This window comes from Psammomys obesus, unplaced genomic scaffold (assembly GCF_907164565.1).
Source record: "Psammomys obesus unplaced genomic scaffold, mPsaObe1.curated_primary_1811, whole genome shotgun sequence".
NCBI classification, from domain to species: Eukaryota; Metazoa; Chordata; class Mammalia; order Rodentia; family Muridae; genus Psammomys; species Psammomys obesus.
Window position 1 is genome coordinate 823,199 of NW_026591086.1, and position 14,827 is coordinate 838,025.

A 14,827-nucleotide genomic window follows, 5' to 3' on the forward strand; every position below is an offset into this window, starting at 1 on the left:
TCTGCTTGTATTTATACAACATATTGTTTTCAGATTCCCCCACAATGTAATGTATAACCATAGTCATAATTTTTATTGTCCAATGGGAAGAATCCTCCGTGATTCATTCATCCACTCTCCTCTTTGTGACTATTTAGGTTACTTCTAGTTTGGAACGATGATAAGTATGGCAGCTGTAAACAGTTCATAGAGATACAATTGTGAGCATATGTTTTTATTCATTCCTTTCAGGTAAAACACCTAAAAATGTACGTGTCATCTTGTATCATAAAATAAATGCATATTTTCTTTTTACCAAAACAAAACAAACCAAGTTGTCCGAGGTTGACTTCTCAATTTTTGTCAATAACGGTACACACCTCAGCTGAGCTCTGGGCTGTGAGGGGCATGATGGACAAGCATTTTCCCAAGCAGGAATCTTTGGCTGCTTGGTAAAGCCAAGACACCTGTGATGCTTGAGAAAAAAAAAAGCAGAAATTACAAATGAGGTGTGCTCAGCATGTGCTATTACAATGAAGAGTATCCATGAGTCACAGGAAAACCTCAAGAGCCAGCAGCCTCCCTTAGACCCTGGGGAAGCTGAGCCTTCTTGGTAGCATCCCTGCTTAGGAGTATAAGCAAGAGAAGAAAGGACTTTCGGTAAATGATGCAATGTATATGTTGTAGCACACCCCAAGCCTAACCTGGCAGGCTAGAACTTCACCTCCGTGTGTGATGTTTTGTCTTCTGTGAATGGCTGCTTACCTGGATGGGTTCTCCAGTGACAGGATTCATCACTTCTTCTGCAGAAATTCTCATCCCCAGAGCAAAATTAGCAACTCTTTGAGCATGGCTTTCAACGGGTACTGGAACACCACCTACCACCATGTAAGCATCACCTATCGTCTCCACCTGCATGGCAAAAAAAGGGGGGAAAGAGTCCAGTGAACTCCCTTCATGTCATAACCAAATGCTTACACATGCCTGCCATTTCCCATATATTGCCAATAAGATCTTTTTTAAATTATTTATTTGTTACATTTTATTAACTCTGTATCCCAGCTATATCCCACTCCTTCATTCCCTCCCAAACCCTCCCTTCCTCCCTCATCTCCACCCTGCCCCTTTCCAAGTCCACTGATTGGGGAGGACCTCCTCCCCTTTCATCTGACCCTGTTTTATCAGGTATCTTCAGGACTGGCTTCAAAGTTCTCCTCTGTGGCCTAGCAGGACTGCTCCTCCCTTGGGGGGTAGGGAGGTCAAAGAGCCTGCCACTGAGTTCCTGTCAGAAATAGTCCCTGTTCCCCTTACTATGGGAGCTACCATGGGCTTCATCCGAGCAGAGGTTCTAGGTTAAGAACTTTTAAGCTATTGGATTGTTTCCTGGGGAGATGAAGAGCAGGAAGGAACATAGGAAAGGGAACACAAGACATCCAAGAGAGCTGATTTTTGTTTTGTTGATGGAACCCAGGTTCCCACATAGCTAGGCAAGCCCCTTACCTCTGAGCCATAGCCCCAACCTCCTTTCTGCTTTTGGTGAAAAATAAATCCCAGAAAAGATGAAGTTCCTGGGTAGTCATGTGATGTTTTCTATTAGATAGATAATAAATCATGTGGATGAAACTCTCTGCTGAGCAGGAGACTAATACCTAGGAAGGTGGTGTTTGCTGCTTACAGGTGCCAAAGTACCATCTGGGCGTGGGTATTGTAAAGGGATTCCTACAGCACTTCTCATTCTCTGTGTGGCTTTCCTCTTCAGACTGGTGCAGACACAGTGAAGGAGGGCAGGCCTGAGTGTTTCCTCTCTGGCCTGATTCCAGAAGCAGACCAAACTGCACACACACACACACACACACACACACACACTTACTTTGTAGACCTCATGGACATTGGTTAGCCTGTCAAACTTGGAGTACATTGAGTTCAGCATATTCACTATCTGGAGAGGTTCACAGGCTGCACAGATGTTGGTAAATGTCACCACATCGCTGAAAAGGATTGTACAGGTTTCAAATTCTCCTGCAACAGAAACTTATGTCAGTGGTAGCCAAGGCTACAGAATAATAATTCTATGATTTTTGAGTCTGGTGCCTTTTGAAAACCACGCCTGCCTGTGCCTTGGGGAAATGGACCTGGGTGTCATTCACTGCTCCTCATTTAGTCGACAGATATGAGCACATGCCTCGAGCCCCTGCTGTGAGATACTCATAATTCCACGAGAATCATATCATGGGATAAGCAGAAGAAACCCCAGGCCTTAGGGAGCTCCCACTAAGAAGCGGCAGGTGCTGTGGGTTAAGAGAAATGGCCCCTAGCAAGGGTCCCCTTTCTCTGGTCCAAACTCAGGACCTGAACTACAGGAATGCCTGCATTGCGTCTGGAGGGGTCTGTCTTGGTACAGTGGCATGGCTGCTACATTCTCCTATTCTCTTCTTCTGCCATGGACTCCAGTTACACCAATTTCTACATGGCAGACAAAGGTCCTGTTAAGTGAATCCTCACCTTTTATCCTTAGCATACCCTACCCATGGGACCCTGCTACCTGATCTTAATGTCTCAACAACTCCTTCTGGCTTGCTCCAATCCAGCCATGCAGTCTTTCTTGGGGTTATCCCAGCATGAGGAGTGCCTCCTGCCTTGAGGCCTGCACACCTGCTGTCTCTTTTGGCCTGATGCGCACTTCTCATCCCAGTGAGAACTCAGATGGGGGACCATTTGTACTGAGATCTGTGCATGCTGGTACGAAGGGCAGGGCTTGGCATGGGTAGATTCTCAGTTGATATGTACTAGGTGGAGTGCTGAGGCCTGGAACACACTGGGCTGCCTTCTGTATCGTCCACCTCTCTGACATTAACCTCCCTTCACATGACTCTACCATTCCTGCTTCCTCGCCTCTCAGCCTCCTCATCTTGTTTTATTTTTTAATTGTTTTATTGTACATTGTGGATGTTTTTAAAATTGAAAACAAGTTTATTTGTTTGTTTGTTTTTTCTCATGCAATACCTTCTGAACATAGTTTCTTTTGTCTCATTTTCTCCCGAAGCCTCCCCACCTCCCCAGCCACCCCAGGTGACGCTAGCTTGTGTCAACTTGACAAAAACTATGATCTTACATCATCCATAGAGCCTGTGATCAGGCACCACCCACAGTTCAACAGATTCCAGACTACCCAGCTCTGTGCAAGAACTTTCCCTTTAGTTCGGCCTATAATCCCTAACCGTCACTGTTCCTGTCATGTCAAGTCCTGCAGAGATCTCACACCCAACACTTCTAAATTGACCTGACTGCCATCGCCTCAGGCCTGATCTTCTTTCTGGTGTCTGTGTGCGTGCGTGCGTGCGTGTCTGTTACATATACATGAAAGTTCAGGTGCATGAGCCTACAGGCCAGAGGAGCTGGGTATCTTTCTCTACTGCTCTGTGACTTACTGCCTGGATAAAAGGTCACTAACTGAACCGGAAGTTCACCTTTTCAGCTAGGCTGGCTGGCTAGCGAGCTCTTGCCTCTACTGTATCTACCTATCTCTTCCTGCCACAGTGCTGGGTTTGTAGTTACATACAGTCACACCCAGCTTTGTATGTGGATGCTTGGGATTTGAACCCAGTTTCTTTCAGTATATTTCTTCAGTGTGGTCATATACCACTGTTTATAGGGACAATGGGGATTAGAACTCAGATCCTCATGTTTACAGAGCAAGTGCTCTGACCCTGAGCCAGGTCCCCAACCCTCTGTTCTGTCCTGAGATAATTCGTCACACGTTTCTATACTGGCAACCTCGGAGTCCTCACAACTGACCCTCCCTACTGCGTCAGGATACAGTCCTGCTCAGCGCGTCTCAACACAGGCCTTGATCACCAGCTGCTGTGAGCTCCCAGCCTTCCCTCCTCTGCATCACGACTTCACCGTCAAAGCTGACATTTGTTAAACTAGCCATGCCACTTCTACTATAAGGAAAATGAGTTGGGGAACAGAGAGATGGCTCAAAGGGTTAGACTGCTTACCATGTGAGCATGAGGGCCTGAGTTCAAATCCCCAACACCCACATAAAAAAGCCATGTACAGCTGTCCAAAAGGCTGAATGTGGTGAGGAGGAAATACAGGAGGATTTCTGAGGCTTGCTGTTCTCTAGTATAGCTCTAGTATTGGTGAGAGGCTTCATCTTATAAGAATAAGACAGAGAGGACTAGAAAAAGACTGACATCCATGTGTGTACAGGCATATACACCAATACACAGACACTTACACACCACACACACACACACACACACACACACACACACACACACACACTTCAGTGTATCATCACTGTCTACAAAGTAGCATATAGTTTCATCTTCTGTAAGAACCCAGAATCATTACTGCACCCCTGGTGCCTCCTTGTCCATGTCCTACCCTGGAAACAATGCACTCTCCACTGAAGGAGATACGGGTTAATCGCTCAGCCCATAATGCCACTTCTAAATGATGAAGCCAGAAATCAAATCAGATCTGCCCTAGGCTCAAAGTCCACAGCGCTTAGCACGAGCACACTCCTCCCTGTACTCACTGTAGAAGGAAGGGCGCCATACCTGCAGCCACCTTTCTGCCCTCCTTGAGCTGGTTGGCCACGTGTTCAGGCAGCATGGCATACAGCAGGGTCTCCGACTTCTTCTTCTCGATGGCCAGGTGCTTGGAGAGGACACGCAACTCCTCCTTCTTCCTCTCCAGCTGGCGGGACAGCTCCATCTCCGCCAGCCTTTGCTGGTTGAGGAGGATGAGATCCCTCGTGGTGTCATGGGGAGCGATGTCGGAAAGGTACATCTTGCTCTCCTCCAGCTCTTGGAGGCTGCAGAGCTTTGGGGAACACATGAAGATCATGCACTGCAGAGACTCCATCCAGATCATCTGGCCTGCCCATCACAGAGAGGAATGCGACAATACAGAACATCTCCAAGATGGACCGAGAGGCAAGCATCGCCCATATCACGTGCTCTTTGGCTGCCGCACAGCCTGCTCCCTCCTTCTGAGCTGTGTGTCATGACAGCCATCTACACTTCTGCCCACACTCACTCATCTGCCACTCTCCGCACAGTGGCTCTCCCTGTGACTGTGGTTCTCAGCTTGTTTTTCTTTAGTCTGTGTCCATCCCTCCCCCTTTCTTAATTTTTTTTAAATGTTGCATATGCTAAGACTTTGAGTTCAGATTCTCTCTCTCTGTTTTTTTCTTTTAAAGATATTTGTTTTCTCTTTAATGTATGCATATGTGTTTATGTTCACAACTGGAGTGTAGATGTGTTAAATGTCAGGTCCCCTGGAATAAGAGCTATAGCCAGTAGCTGTGGACCATCTGATGGGGAACATCTGGAACCTGAACTTAGGTCTGCAAGATCAAGTGCTCTTAACAGTCGAGTCATGCTGCTAGCTCTTTCTTCCCTCCCTCCCTTCCTTCCTTCCTTCCCTCCTTCTTTCTTTCCTTCGTTCTTTCTCTCTTTCCTTTCCTCCTTCCTTCTTTCCTTCCTTCTTTTCCTCTTTCTTTCCCTCTTTCCTTCCCTCCTTCCTTCCTTTCCTTCTTTCTGACAGGATATCACTCTGTAGCCTAGGCTGGTCCTGCACGCATGGCAATCCTCCTGCCACATCTTCCAAGCGCTAGTGTTATAAGCTACCACACCTCTCTGAGTCTTCTCTTTTAACGTTATCCAGCTGTATTCTATACCACAGTGACAATAAATCTGAGTCTCCAAAGACATCTTGCTTCCCAGACTCAAATTGTGCACTTCTTTAAGAATAGATATAATTATTAATGTATTATAAAAGCTGTAACCATTCATAACAATAACAACAACAACAAAAAAAAAAGCATAAGAGAACAGTTAAGGTCACTGATAATAATCATAATGCAATATCTGAATTTTTCACATAAAATACATTTCTCTGAGGTATTTGATACAGATAATCAGCACAACTTTTGCAGGCTGTATTGGCTGTGGTGTTTTAATTAAACTATAAGCCGGGAAGGATTACATTATGCCTAGTGTATAGTTCTAGAAACAACAGTGTTACAAACAAGCTTGACACCTCTTTAAGTACACCAGTGGCTGTTTTGTTAAAGGACACGCTCATGCATACGATAGTGCTTAGACAAAAATAGGTTAATTCTTAAAACTCCTGATGCTCGTTTCCCAGTTGTCCTTGTGACGATGTGGCAGTGGTATTGGGTGTTTCCCTTGCTCCCATTAGGTGTTTGTTTGCAGAAGTCTGGATCCCACTTTCCACTGTCTCTAAAAATGCTCTCCATTCACGGATTCTTTTGTTACTTAAGTAGGAGGTACCAACCACTGGCATAGGACACTGCTTTAGGCATCAGGATACAGAGTGACTTGAACTGACAAAATTCTTGCCCTCGAGGACTTCGGCCATGTCATTCCTCAGGTCATCACACCTTCCTTACCAATTCCCAAGCAAGGATGGTAATAACTGTCCTAAATCGTTTCTCTCACCATGTACTGCTGAGAGTTTGTCCTGATTGTCACCCCAGCACCAGCACTGCTGCCTACGCTAACCTTCCCATCTACACCCCAGAAGTGGCCATCACCTGCCTGCCAGGCTCTCTTTCTCTAAACCATGATCCATTTTTTTGACATACTTCTGGTCTGGTCATTCAAACCTCAAATAGTATCCATAAGAGACCTTTCAAAGTGTTTCCAATGGCACAACAGAATTCAAGTCTTCATCTGGCTAGCTGCATCTCTTATCACTACACCTTGAGATTAACTCAGACTTTCAGAACATCTTTTCCTGTGGGTTTTCTCCTCAGCTGAACTTGCATTTATGTTTAATGTGTATACAAACTGATCATTAGTCTAATGGGCAGCTCAAGGCATGTGCTCCTTACTGCAGGTTAAAAAAAAAAAAAATGACCTCACACTGGATTGAAGACCTAAGCACAACAGCAAAAGTAGGAAATCCTTAGAAGAAACTAGAAAGCCTAGAAATGGATAAAGCTTATAAAGCTTTTTATTCCTATGACCTACCAAACTCAAAACAAGATCAAATAAACAATTTAAACAGACTCATAGTCCCTAGTGAAACAGAAGCAGCAATTACAACTCTCCCCGACCACTGACTTTAAAAAGTTCAGGGCTTGATGGGTTCAGTGTAGCAGTCTAAAGAAGAATTAATACCAATACCCCTAAAATTATTCCACAAGATAGAAACTAAAGGAACACTCCCTAACTCTTTTTGTAAGGTCACTATCATCTGACAGCAAAACTATACAAAAAACAAACATAAATTCTGGGCGAATTTTCCTTAAGAATATAGATGCAAAATTTCTTAATAAAACACTTGCAAAACAAACCTATAAACACATCAAAAACATTATACACCATGATCAAGTGGTTTCATCCCAGAGATGCAAGGATTGTTCAACATGCATACATCAATAAATGTAATTCACCACATAATAGACTGAAAGGCAAAACCCACATGATAACTAGAAAAGACCTTTGACAATATCCAACACCCCTTCATGATAAAAGTTCTGGAAAGACTAGGGATACGGGGACCTACCTCAACATAATAAAAGCAGTTTAGAGCAAACCTACAACCAACATTGATCTAAATAGAGAGAAACTCAAATAATTTCCAATAAAATCAGGAACGGGTCAAGGCTGTCGACTCTTACCATCCCTATTCAATATAGTACTTGAAGTCTTAGAGCACTAAGACTGAAGGAGATCAAGGGGACACAAATAGGAAAGGAAGAAATCAAAGTATCTTTATCTGCAGATGACATGATTTTATACATAAAAAACTAAAGATTCCTCCAGGAAACTTCACACAAAAATCAGTAGTCTTCCTACATACAAAAGAAATTAAGGAAACAGTACTTTTCATAATAGCCTCAAGAAGTATTTTGGAATAACTCTAACCAAGCAATTGAAAGACCTGTATAATAAAAACTTTAAGACATTGAAGAAAGAAATTGAAGAAGACATCAGAAGATGGAAAGATCACCAAGTTAATGGATCAGTAGGATTAACACTGTTAAAATGGCCATCATAGTAAAAGTAGTCTACAGATTCAATGCAACCCACATCAAAATTCCAACACGATTCTTCACAGAAATTGTAAAAACAGTTCTCAACTCCATACACACACACACACACACACACACACACACACACACATACACACACACACAAATCCAGGAGAGCTAAAACAATCCTAAATAATAGAATAACTGTTGGAGTTTCACCATCCCAGATTTCAAGTTTTACTACAGATCTATAGTAATAAAAACAGCTTGGTATTGGAATAAAAGGAAAAATGTTAATCAATGGAATCAAACTGAAGACCGAAAAACACACCTGATTTTTTAACAAAGAAACAAAACAAATAAGCAAAGCTTGGGGGGAAAAAAAGAGACCATCTTCAACAAATGGTGCTGGTCAAACTGGAGGGTGTCTGCAGAAGAATGAAGGCAAATCTACATCACCGTGTTTGTGTTGGGCCAATTACTCCCTGACATGTACCCTGTGGTTGATATACTCAGTGAGACTTCCCGGTTTGGGGGAAGTTGAAAAGCTGTCTTTCCAATCTCACTGATCTAACAGGCAGAAGAGAAAGGCATGGGCTCTTACCCCGGAGTTTGAGTGTCGGCTGGTTCTTCCATGCTTTGGGCATCATTTCTCTTCGTGTCTTCAAGACAAACTGACTGTTAATGAACTTGCGGATGCTGGAGATGTTGAAGGTAACTTGAGGGTGGACAATGGAGAAATACTCATCTACTCCAAATTTCTGGGTTAGGAGTCCAGGGACATACTTCTGAACATTTGCTCCAGCTTGCTTGACCCTTAGCTATCCACAGAGGACACATATCAGTCTGGGGAACAGAAAGAAACTTCCACCATTGGCTTTCCCTTAGATAATGACATTTTGGCTTTGTTTTGTGACTCAGTGGGCTGAAGGGGAGTCAGTAATGGAATAAGCAAAGCAAAACTATCATTTTTCTTAAATTGTCGCATCTGCAGCTGATGTTGGAAGAGGAATGAAATAGTATGGGAATGCTCAGAAGCACAGGCTGACTGCCAAGAGGCATTAAGACACCACAAGGCCAATAGTTCTTCATTCTGTGCTATCTACCCCTATTTCCTCGGCACAAGCCCCGGCCCCTGTCATAAACTAGCCAAGTCTGGACCTGTCACCAGTTCATCCAGGGACTAGTGTACTATTTCTCTGCTCTCTCCAGAGAATGCACGGAAGGGAGCATGAAATGGGGACCTTGAAATGAGGACGTGTCTATTACCAGCACAGTGTCTGGGAGCCCTTATTAACCATAAAACTCAGGAAAGCCATAGAAATAAACCTCACGTGTCACTCCATTTCTGTTAGTCTGTAATCCAAAAGCTGAAAAGGGAGTATCTGGAGCAGATTGGATTGAAAACATTAATGGCACCGGTAATAAGAATGTTGTGGCATTGCCAACACATCGTCACTTTTTGACTCACAATTCTCCGTTTTTCACCTAAGGGTATTTATTTATTGCCATGGAACCATCACTTCTCTGATGGAAGAGACCATCTTCAGGTGAGTTCATGCCATAGAGGTCCTGCTACACAGCCAGCTGGCTGGTAATGGGCATATGAATGCCAATAAACTCTAGAGAAAATCATAATGGCTGAATATTTTAACCAAAATTTCTGACTAAATTCATTTTGCCTACGTGTCCTTTAGATGCATAAAAGAAAAATCAGCTCAGTTCATGTGTCTGTGTCATCTATGTCTACATCTGTTTTGTTCTGTCTCTTGCTATGCAGCTACCCATGAACTTAACTCTGGCCTCAGCTTCCTGACTGATGAAATTATGAACGTGAGCCATCACACCCAAGCTTCAGTTGATGGATATTTTATCCTGGGAAGTCAATAGCAATAGAATCTAAATGGTCGTGCTCACACACTCCCTCAGAATACAACAATCTTAGCTCTACTAAGGTGCAGGGAGTGAAGCATGGTAGGATTGAGAACCAGCTGTGGTCACAGGGGGTGACCAATCACTTTTAGAACCATGGTTATAGGTTATATTCTGATGTCTCTTTCTGGTGTGAATTTTAAAGTCTGCCTCCAGCCTTTCTTTCTGATCATAAACTTTCCCACTTATTCACTGGTTCAGCTTCATTTCTATATTTACCTTAAAAAAGATTATCCATTCTAGAAGAGTCTATAACACGAAGTGAAGTCAGTGAACCCTCCAGGGCAAAGTCTAGTCTCCTAAGCCCTGAGAACTCAGGGATCTAAATCCTTACTAGCCACCATGATGGTGAATAGGGCTCCCCATTAATCCCCAAGCCCAAGCTTCTGAGGGAAAAGATCTCTTACTGCTTCATCAAAGACAATGTGGAAAGGAAAAGCATTGCAGAACATCTCCTCTTCAATCCACAGTCTCTCAGGATAGACAGGCTGGAAGGAGTCCCTGAAGGGCCCTGGACACAGAGGAAGAAAGCCCTAATCAGCGGCCCTCACAGAGCCCCTTGGACAAGGTCACAATCTTAAATGGCTCACAGGCGAAGTGTGGTTCCCACTCTTTAGCACAGGCTCCCTCAGCACCTCCAGATGGCCACCGCAATTACCGTCCGAATTAAAACAAACAGAAAATTTGGGACAAGGTTGAGGAGCCCTCCTGCCCCCTGCCAAGTTTCTGCCTGCTGCTTCTGGGCCAATTGAGTATGTCTCACCATGAAAACAGAGCTGGCATTGAAACGGTGACAAGCAGACAATGAGCCAGAAGAGGAGTGAGTGTGTGCCCAGCCCGGCATCAGGGACATTTGCCATGGAGCTTTTTAGACTGACAGTTTAGGGTGGCACGTAAAAATTTAACCAACAGTCCCATTTGGCAGGGGGTGCAGATTCTCAATGGAGCCTTTTTGATATGAAAATCTCCTAGACAAAGGATGTCAGTTGTGTTTGCTACAGCTTGAAGGACTCAGAATGCAGCTCTTTGAGCAACAGCAGACCTTCTCCCAGATGCCTGTCATTTGACCTACCACGCCATGACAAGGAACATCTAGCTTCCTTCTTCCACAGGGTCAGGGCTCTGATTCCGACTTCAGAGTTGGGTGCTGGCTGTCAGGCTAGCTCCATACCCAAAAAGCCAGTGTGGTGAGTTTACCATCTTCGCTTTGTGAATGAAAAGCAGAAAGGCACAGCTTTCCGTGTCACAGCTCCTCAGAGACAGAGACAGAAATGTGCTTCTTTGGTTCTTGCCCTCTGTCCTTTGTACTGCTGGCTAGCTGTGGAGAGCCACAAGCTTCCAGTCCAGAAGCACACCCCAGTCAAGAAGGCCTGGGTCCTGAAGGGAGGAAGAATTCACTGTGCCCAGCGTGTCTGAGCCCAGCCTCCCTTTCACAGGGCGCCTCTGGGACTGAATCCAAGCCAGTGGCTTTCCTGGTTACAGAGATGATGGTGTCTCCATGTTACCCAGCACAAACAAAAGAGCTGATGTTTGGCAAGTTAAAAGCCGATATTTAAAGTTACAAGCCACAGATGCCAAATCCAAGCTCTAAGGGAATCAGAGGCCTTGAAATTGTAGGGACCTTTGCCCTATTTGTGTATAGGGGCTCTTCCCCTACAAACCAGGAGTTTTCTTGATGTAAGAGCTGGAGCCAGGAGAGCCGTCTTACCTTTTCCATACATGACTGGTGCCCTCACAACATCCGAGTGAGATTTCTCTCCAGGACAAACCGAGATGCTCAGATATCTCTCTTTCATCCTAAGGAGTGTTGCCTCAAGAGCCTGCAGGGAGCAGAGAGTGAAGTATGAGCACTTGGTCACAGGACTGAAGATGTACAAGCCCTGCCTTCTGCTGCCGGGCTCATCTTTCTATACTGAAGCATGTTGGTAGCTGGAGAGATAGTGTTAGGGCTTACGTGATCAGTTCTATCAGGAGCCTGGAGCTCCACACCGAAGTTTCTCTACCAAAGTCAGCAAGACATTTTTACAAGCTCTCCAGGGGATGCTTAGAGGCTCATGTTTACTGGGTGTTGTTCTGAGACTATGTCGTAGGGCTCAATACGAAATGTGGAGAAGGCAGGTGGAAGGATGTTCACCGAAGTCTCCCTTTACACTAGGAAAAGATTTGTAGCCACTGAAGATGCACAGAGATGGGCTGGTTAACCACGATAAGAAACATTTCCCAGGGGAAGATGTCCACACACACAATGAGCATCCTCTTGACACAGGAGATGGCTCTCCGTAGGCAGGAAGTGTATGGCTCTTGGAGAGTGAGCCAATCACCCAGCACACATCACCTTCCCCTAGACTGATGAGTAACTTTCAGCCTGGGCCAAGGGAGTGTGTGGAGGGTTTGTGGACTCCTTACTGATTCAGACTGTGACAACATTAAAAAAAAATGACCAGCCCCAATAATGATGATCTCAGTGGCCATCCAGTTCCCACCGTAAGCTCTACTAGGAAGGCAGCGTGTCAATACTCCTCTCTTGGAACCCCTATCTCATCTCAGGAGCTCTCTCTAGTGTCTCCCTCATACTTCGGTGTTCATTATTCTTACCCCTTACCCCAATTTCCTTCTTCTTGGATGTAAGACAGACAAACAAACAAACAAAAAACCCTCAGAAGCTACTGGCTCAGAGTGGCTTTGGTGGCTGTCATTTGTCTGGGACCTTAGAGCCTGAGGCAAGCTTACCAAGAGTAGATAAAGTCACCATCACTCTCAATGAACCTATAGTACTCTTTCTAGGGTTGACAACTCTTTGGTGAGCAGACCCTAACAGCTTTGCATGCTGTAAGACATAACTCTCCCCCCCCCCTGGCTCCAGGAATCACAGTCCTACCTGTGTGTGTGAACAGGCAGCATGGATTCAGAGTAATTTTAACCTAACACATGTGGCATCTAAGCTGGCAATGCTCACCTTATGAGCTGTAGCTGAGGTGGTCAAGGATAGGATCGTGACTGCATGCTGGACCTGTGACAGGTTCCACCTGCGAAGTGGGCACTGAGGACCCGATAAGCCCACTCATGGCAAGAGGATTGTGAAATAAGATACCAGATTCCAACTTCAAAGCCTTTCATTTTGGTTTGTTGTTGAGGTATTAAGATAGGGTTCTTTATCCCAGACTGGCTTTAAAATAATAGCAATCCTACTGCCTCAGCATCCTAAGTACATTGCAGGTATAACTGCCATACCCAGCTTTGATTTTTTTTTTTTTTTTTTTGTGAACACCTTACAGGCTCAAGTACATTCTAGAAAGTTTGCGTTAAGTTAACTTGATTTTGTGATTCTGAGCTAGGAGTGATTTTATCCCCCCCCCAGCTCTACTCTGGGGACATTTTTGATTGCCCCAACTAAGGGATGGGGTTCTAGTCACATTGGATGGATAGACAGATGTCCATGATGTGAAGGATCCTACAGTACAAGACGCAGCCCATCATAACCCAGAATAATCTGGTCCACAGTGTCAATGAAACCTGGCCTGGGAAAGCTTGCCTTGAAATCCACTATTCAAGGTCCTGTTATTTGCGTGGTTTGAATAGCCTGTCCCGGGGGAGCTGTTCTCTGAAGACACAGCAAGTCCAGTACCTCCTCATCTGACCCGACGTCTGCGCTGTCTTGTGGCAGGTTTGCCTTTGCCCTTCTCATCTGTTTGCGAGCCTTCTGCACAACCAGAAAGACAACATGCTCTTTTTTCCCTGTCCTCTCCACCTCTTCATTCATGTCGAGGACACTCATGGCCACGTCGGTGTCAAAGAAGTCCTTGGCCACAGCTTCAATGATACCTGCGGCAGGATGACGCCTGTGGTGAACAGTGGCAGAAGGCAGTGCGCTGGCAAAAACCTCTACCATATCCAGTTGTCCCACTTTGCGAGTGTCCTTCGAGTCACCAAGCCCGTGCCCTGCCATAGATAGGCATCCTATGGTGGCTCAGAGGGCAAGAGTATACAGAGATTTAAGTTTTGTGAGTTTGAATATGTCACCGTCATTATAATTTTATAATTATATCATAAAACTCACAAGTTTATAAGATTTTATAAATTGTTGACATTATAGTTTTATAAAATTCTGTAATTTTATAAGTATGTCACTGTCACTAAATTTTCTACTTCAGCACCTGTTCACCTTTTTATTTCAGGAAGACATCTAACTCATTAAACAGACTCCATACATAACGGAAGCGAAATTCCACTGGAAGTGCATTAAATATCATGTGTTCAAAACCGTTGTTCTGAGAATCCATTCAGGGGTAAAGTACAAAATATAGAGAAAGCAAGCAAGAAGTTACGCACCAACAGCATCTACATTAGGCATTAGCAAAGGATCAGCAACAGCTACAAACAGAGCAGCGGAGGCAATTAAGGGGACTAGGGCGTGAAATATTCAACCACCTACACAGGGTTTTAGGGCTGGGTGGAGGAGTATATGTCCTTAGAATGCAGAAGGAAATGGAACAAAAACAGCCTAAATACCAAGATTTTTCTACAATGCTGGATTTTTTTTTTTTTTTTGAGTAGATAAAAAAAAAATCTCTACAGAATTATCACGGCTGTGCAAACAACTGTGCAGAGCGTTAAAAATCATGTCTTCCTCTGGTGTTCTGAAAATCATTCTAAAAATCTCTCAACCCTTAAGAGCATGATGACCGAAACACCAGTCACTATAGGGGGCGCAGTGGCCTCCTCACGGCGGGTGTGTGGCCGCCCTAGCGAGCTCCGGGATGGGCTGATCCATTTCCTACCTGGTACAATGTGGCACAGACCGCTTCTGTCCGAATAGTAATGGAGAAGCACTGCCCCGTCAGCTCCCGCCTCCGCTCGAAAGGATGGCGCGTTCATTTCCTAATTAGCAGACACAGCACA

The 14,827-nt window shown here is 44.6% G+C and overlaps 1 protein-coding gene across 1 annotated transcript in view; it reads right to left on the reverse strand.

Annotated features, from left to right (window-relative positions):
- LOC129678884 (guanylate cyclase soluble subunit beta-2-like) overlaps positions 1 to 14,827 on the reverse strand; it is a 54,345-nt gene that overhangs the window by 9,341 nt on the left and 30,177 nt on the right. Inside the window, exons 5-12 of the mRNA XM_055609837.1 lie at positions 14,707 to 14,806; positions 13,554 to 13,750; positions 11,637 to 11,748; positions 10,336 to 10,439; positions 8,601 to 8,817; positions 4,548 to 4,868; positions 1,850 to 1,998; positions 745 to 891 (exon numbers count right to left, since the gene is read on the reverse strand). Of these exons, the coding sequence (XP_055465812.1) occupies positions 745 to 891; positions 1,850 to 1,998; positions 4,548 to 4,868; positions 8,601 to 8,817; positions 10,336 to 10,439; positions 11,637 to 11,748; positions 13,554 to 13,750; positions 14,707 to 14,806 (1,347 nt within the window). The remainder of the gene's footprint in view (positions 1 to 744; positions 892 to 1,849; positions 1,999 to 4,547; positions 4,869 to 8,600; positions 8,818 to 10,335; positions 10,440 to 11,636; positions 11,749 to 13,553; positions 13,751 to 14,706; positions 14,807 to 14,827) is intronic.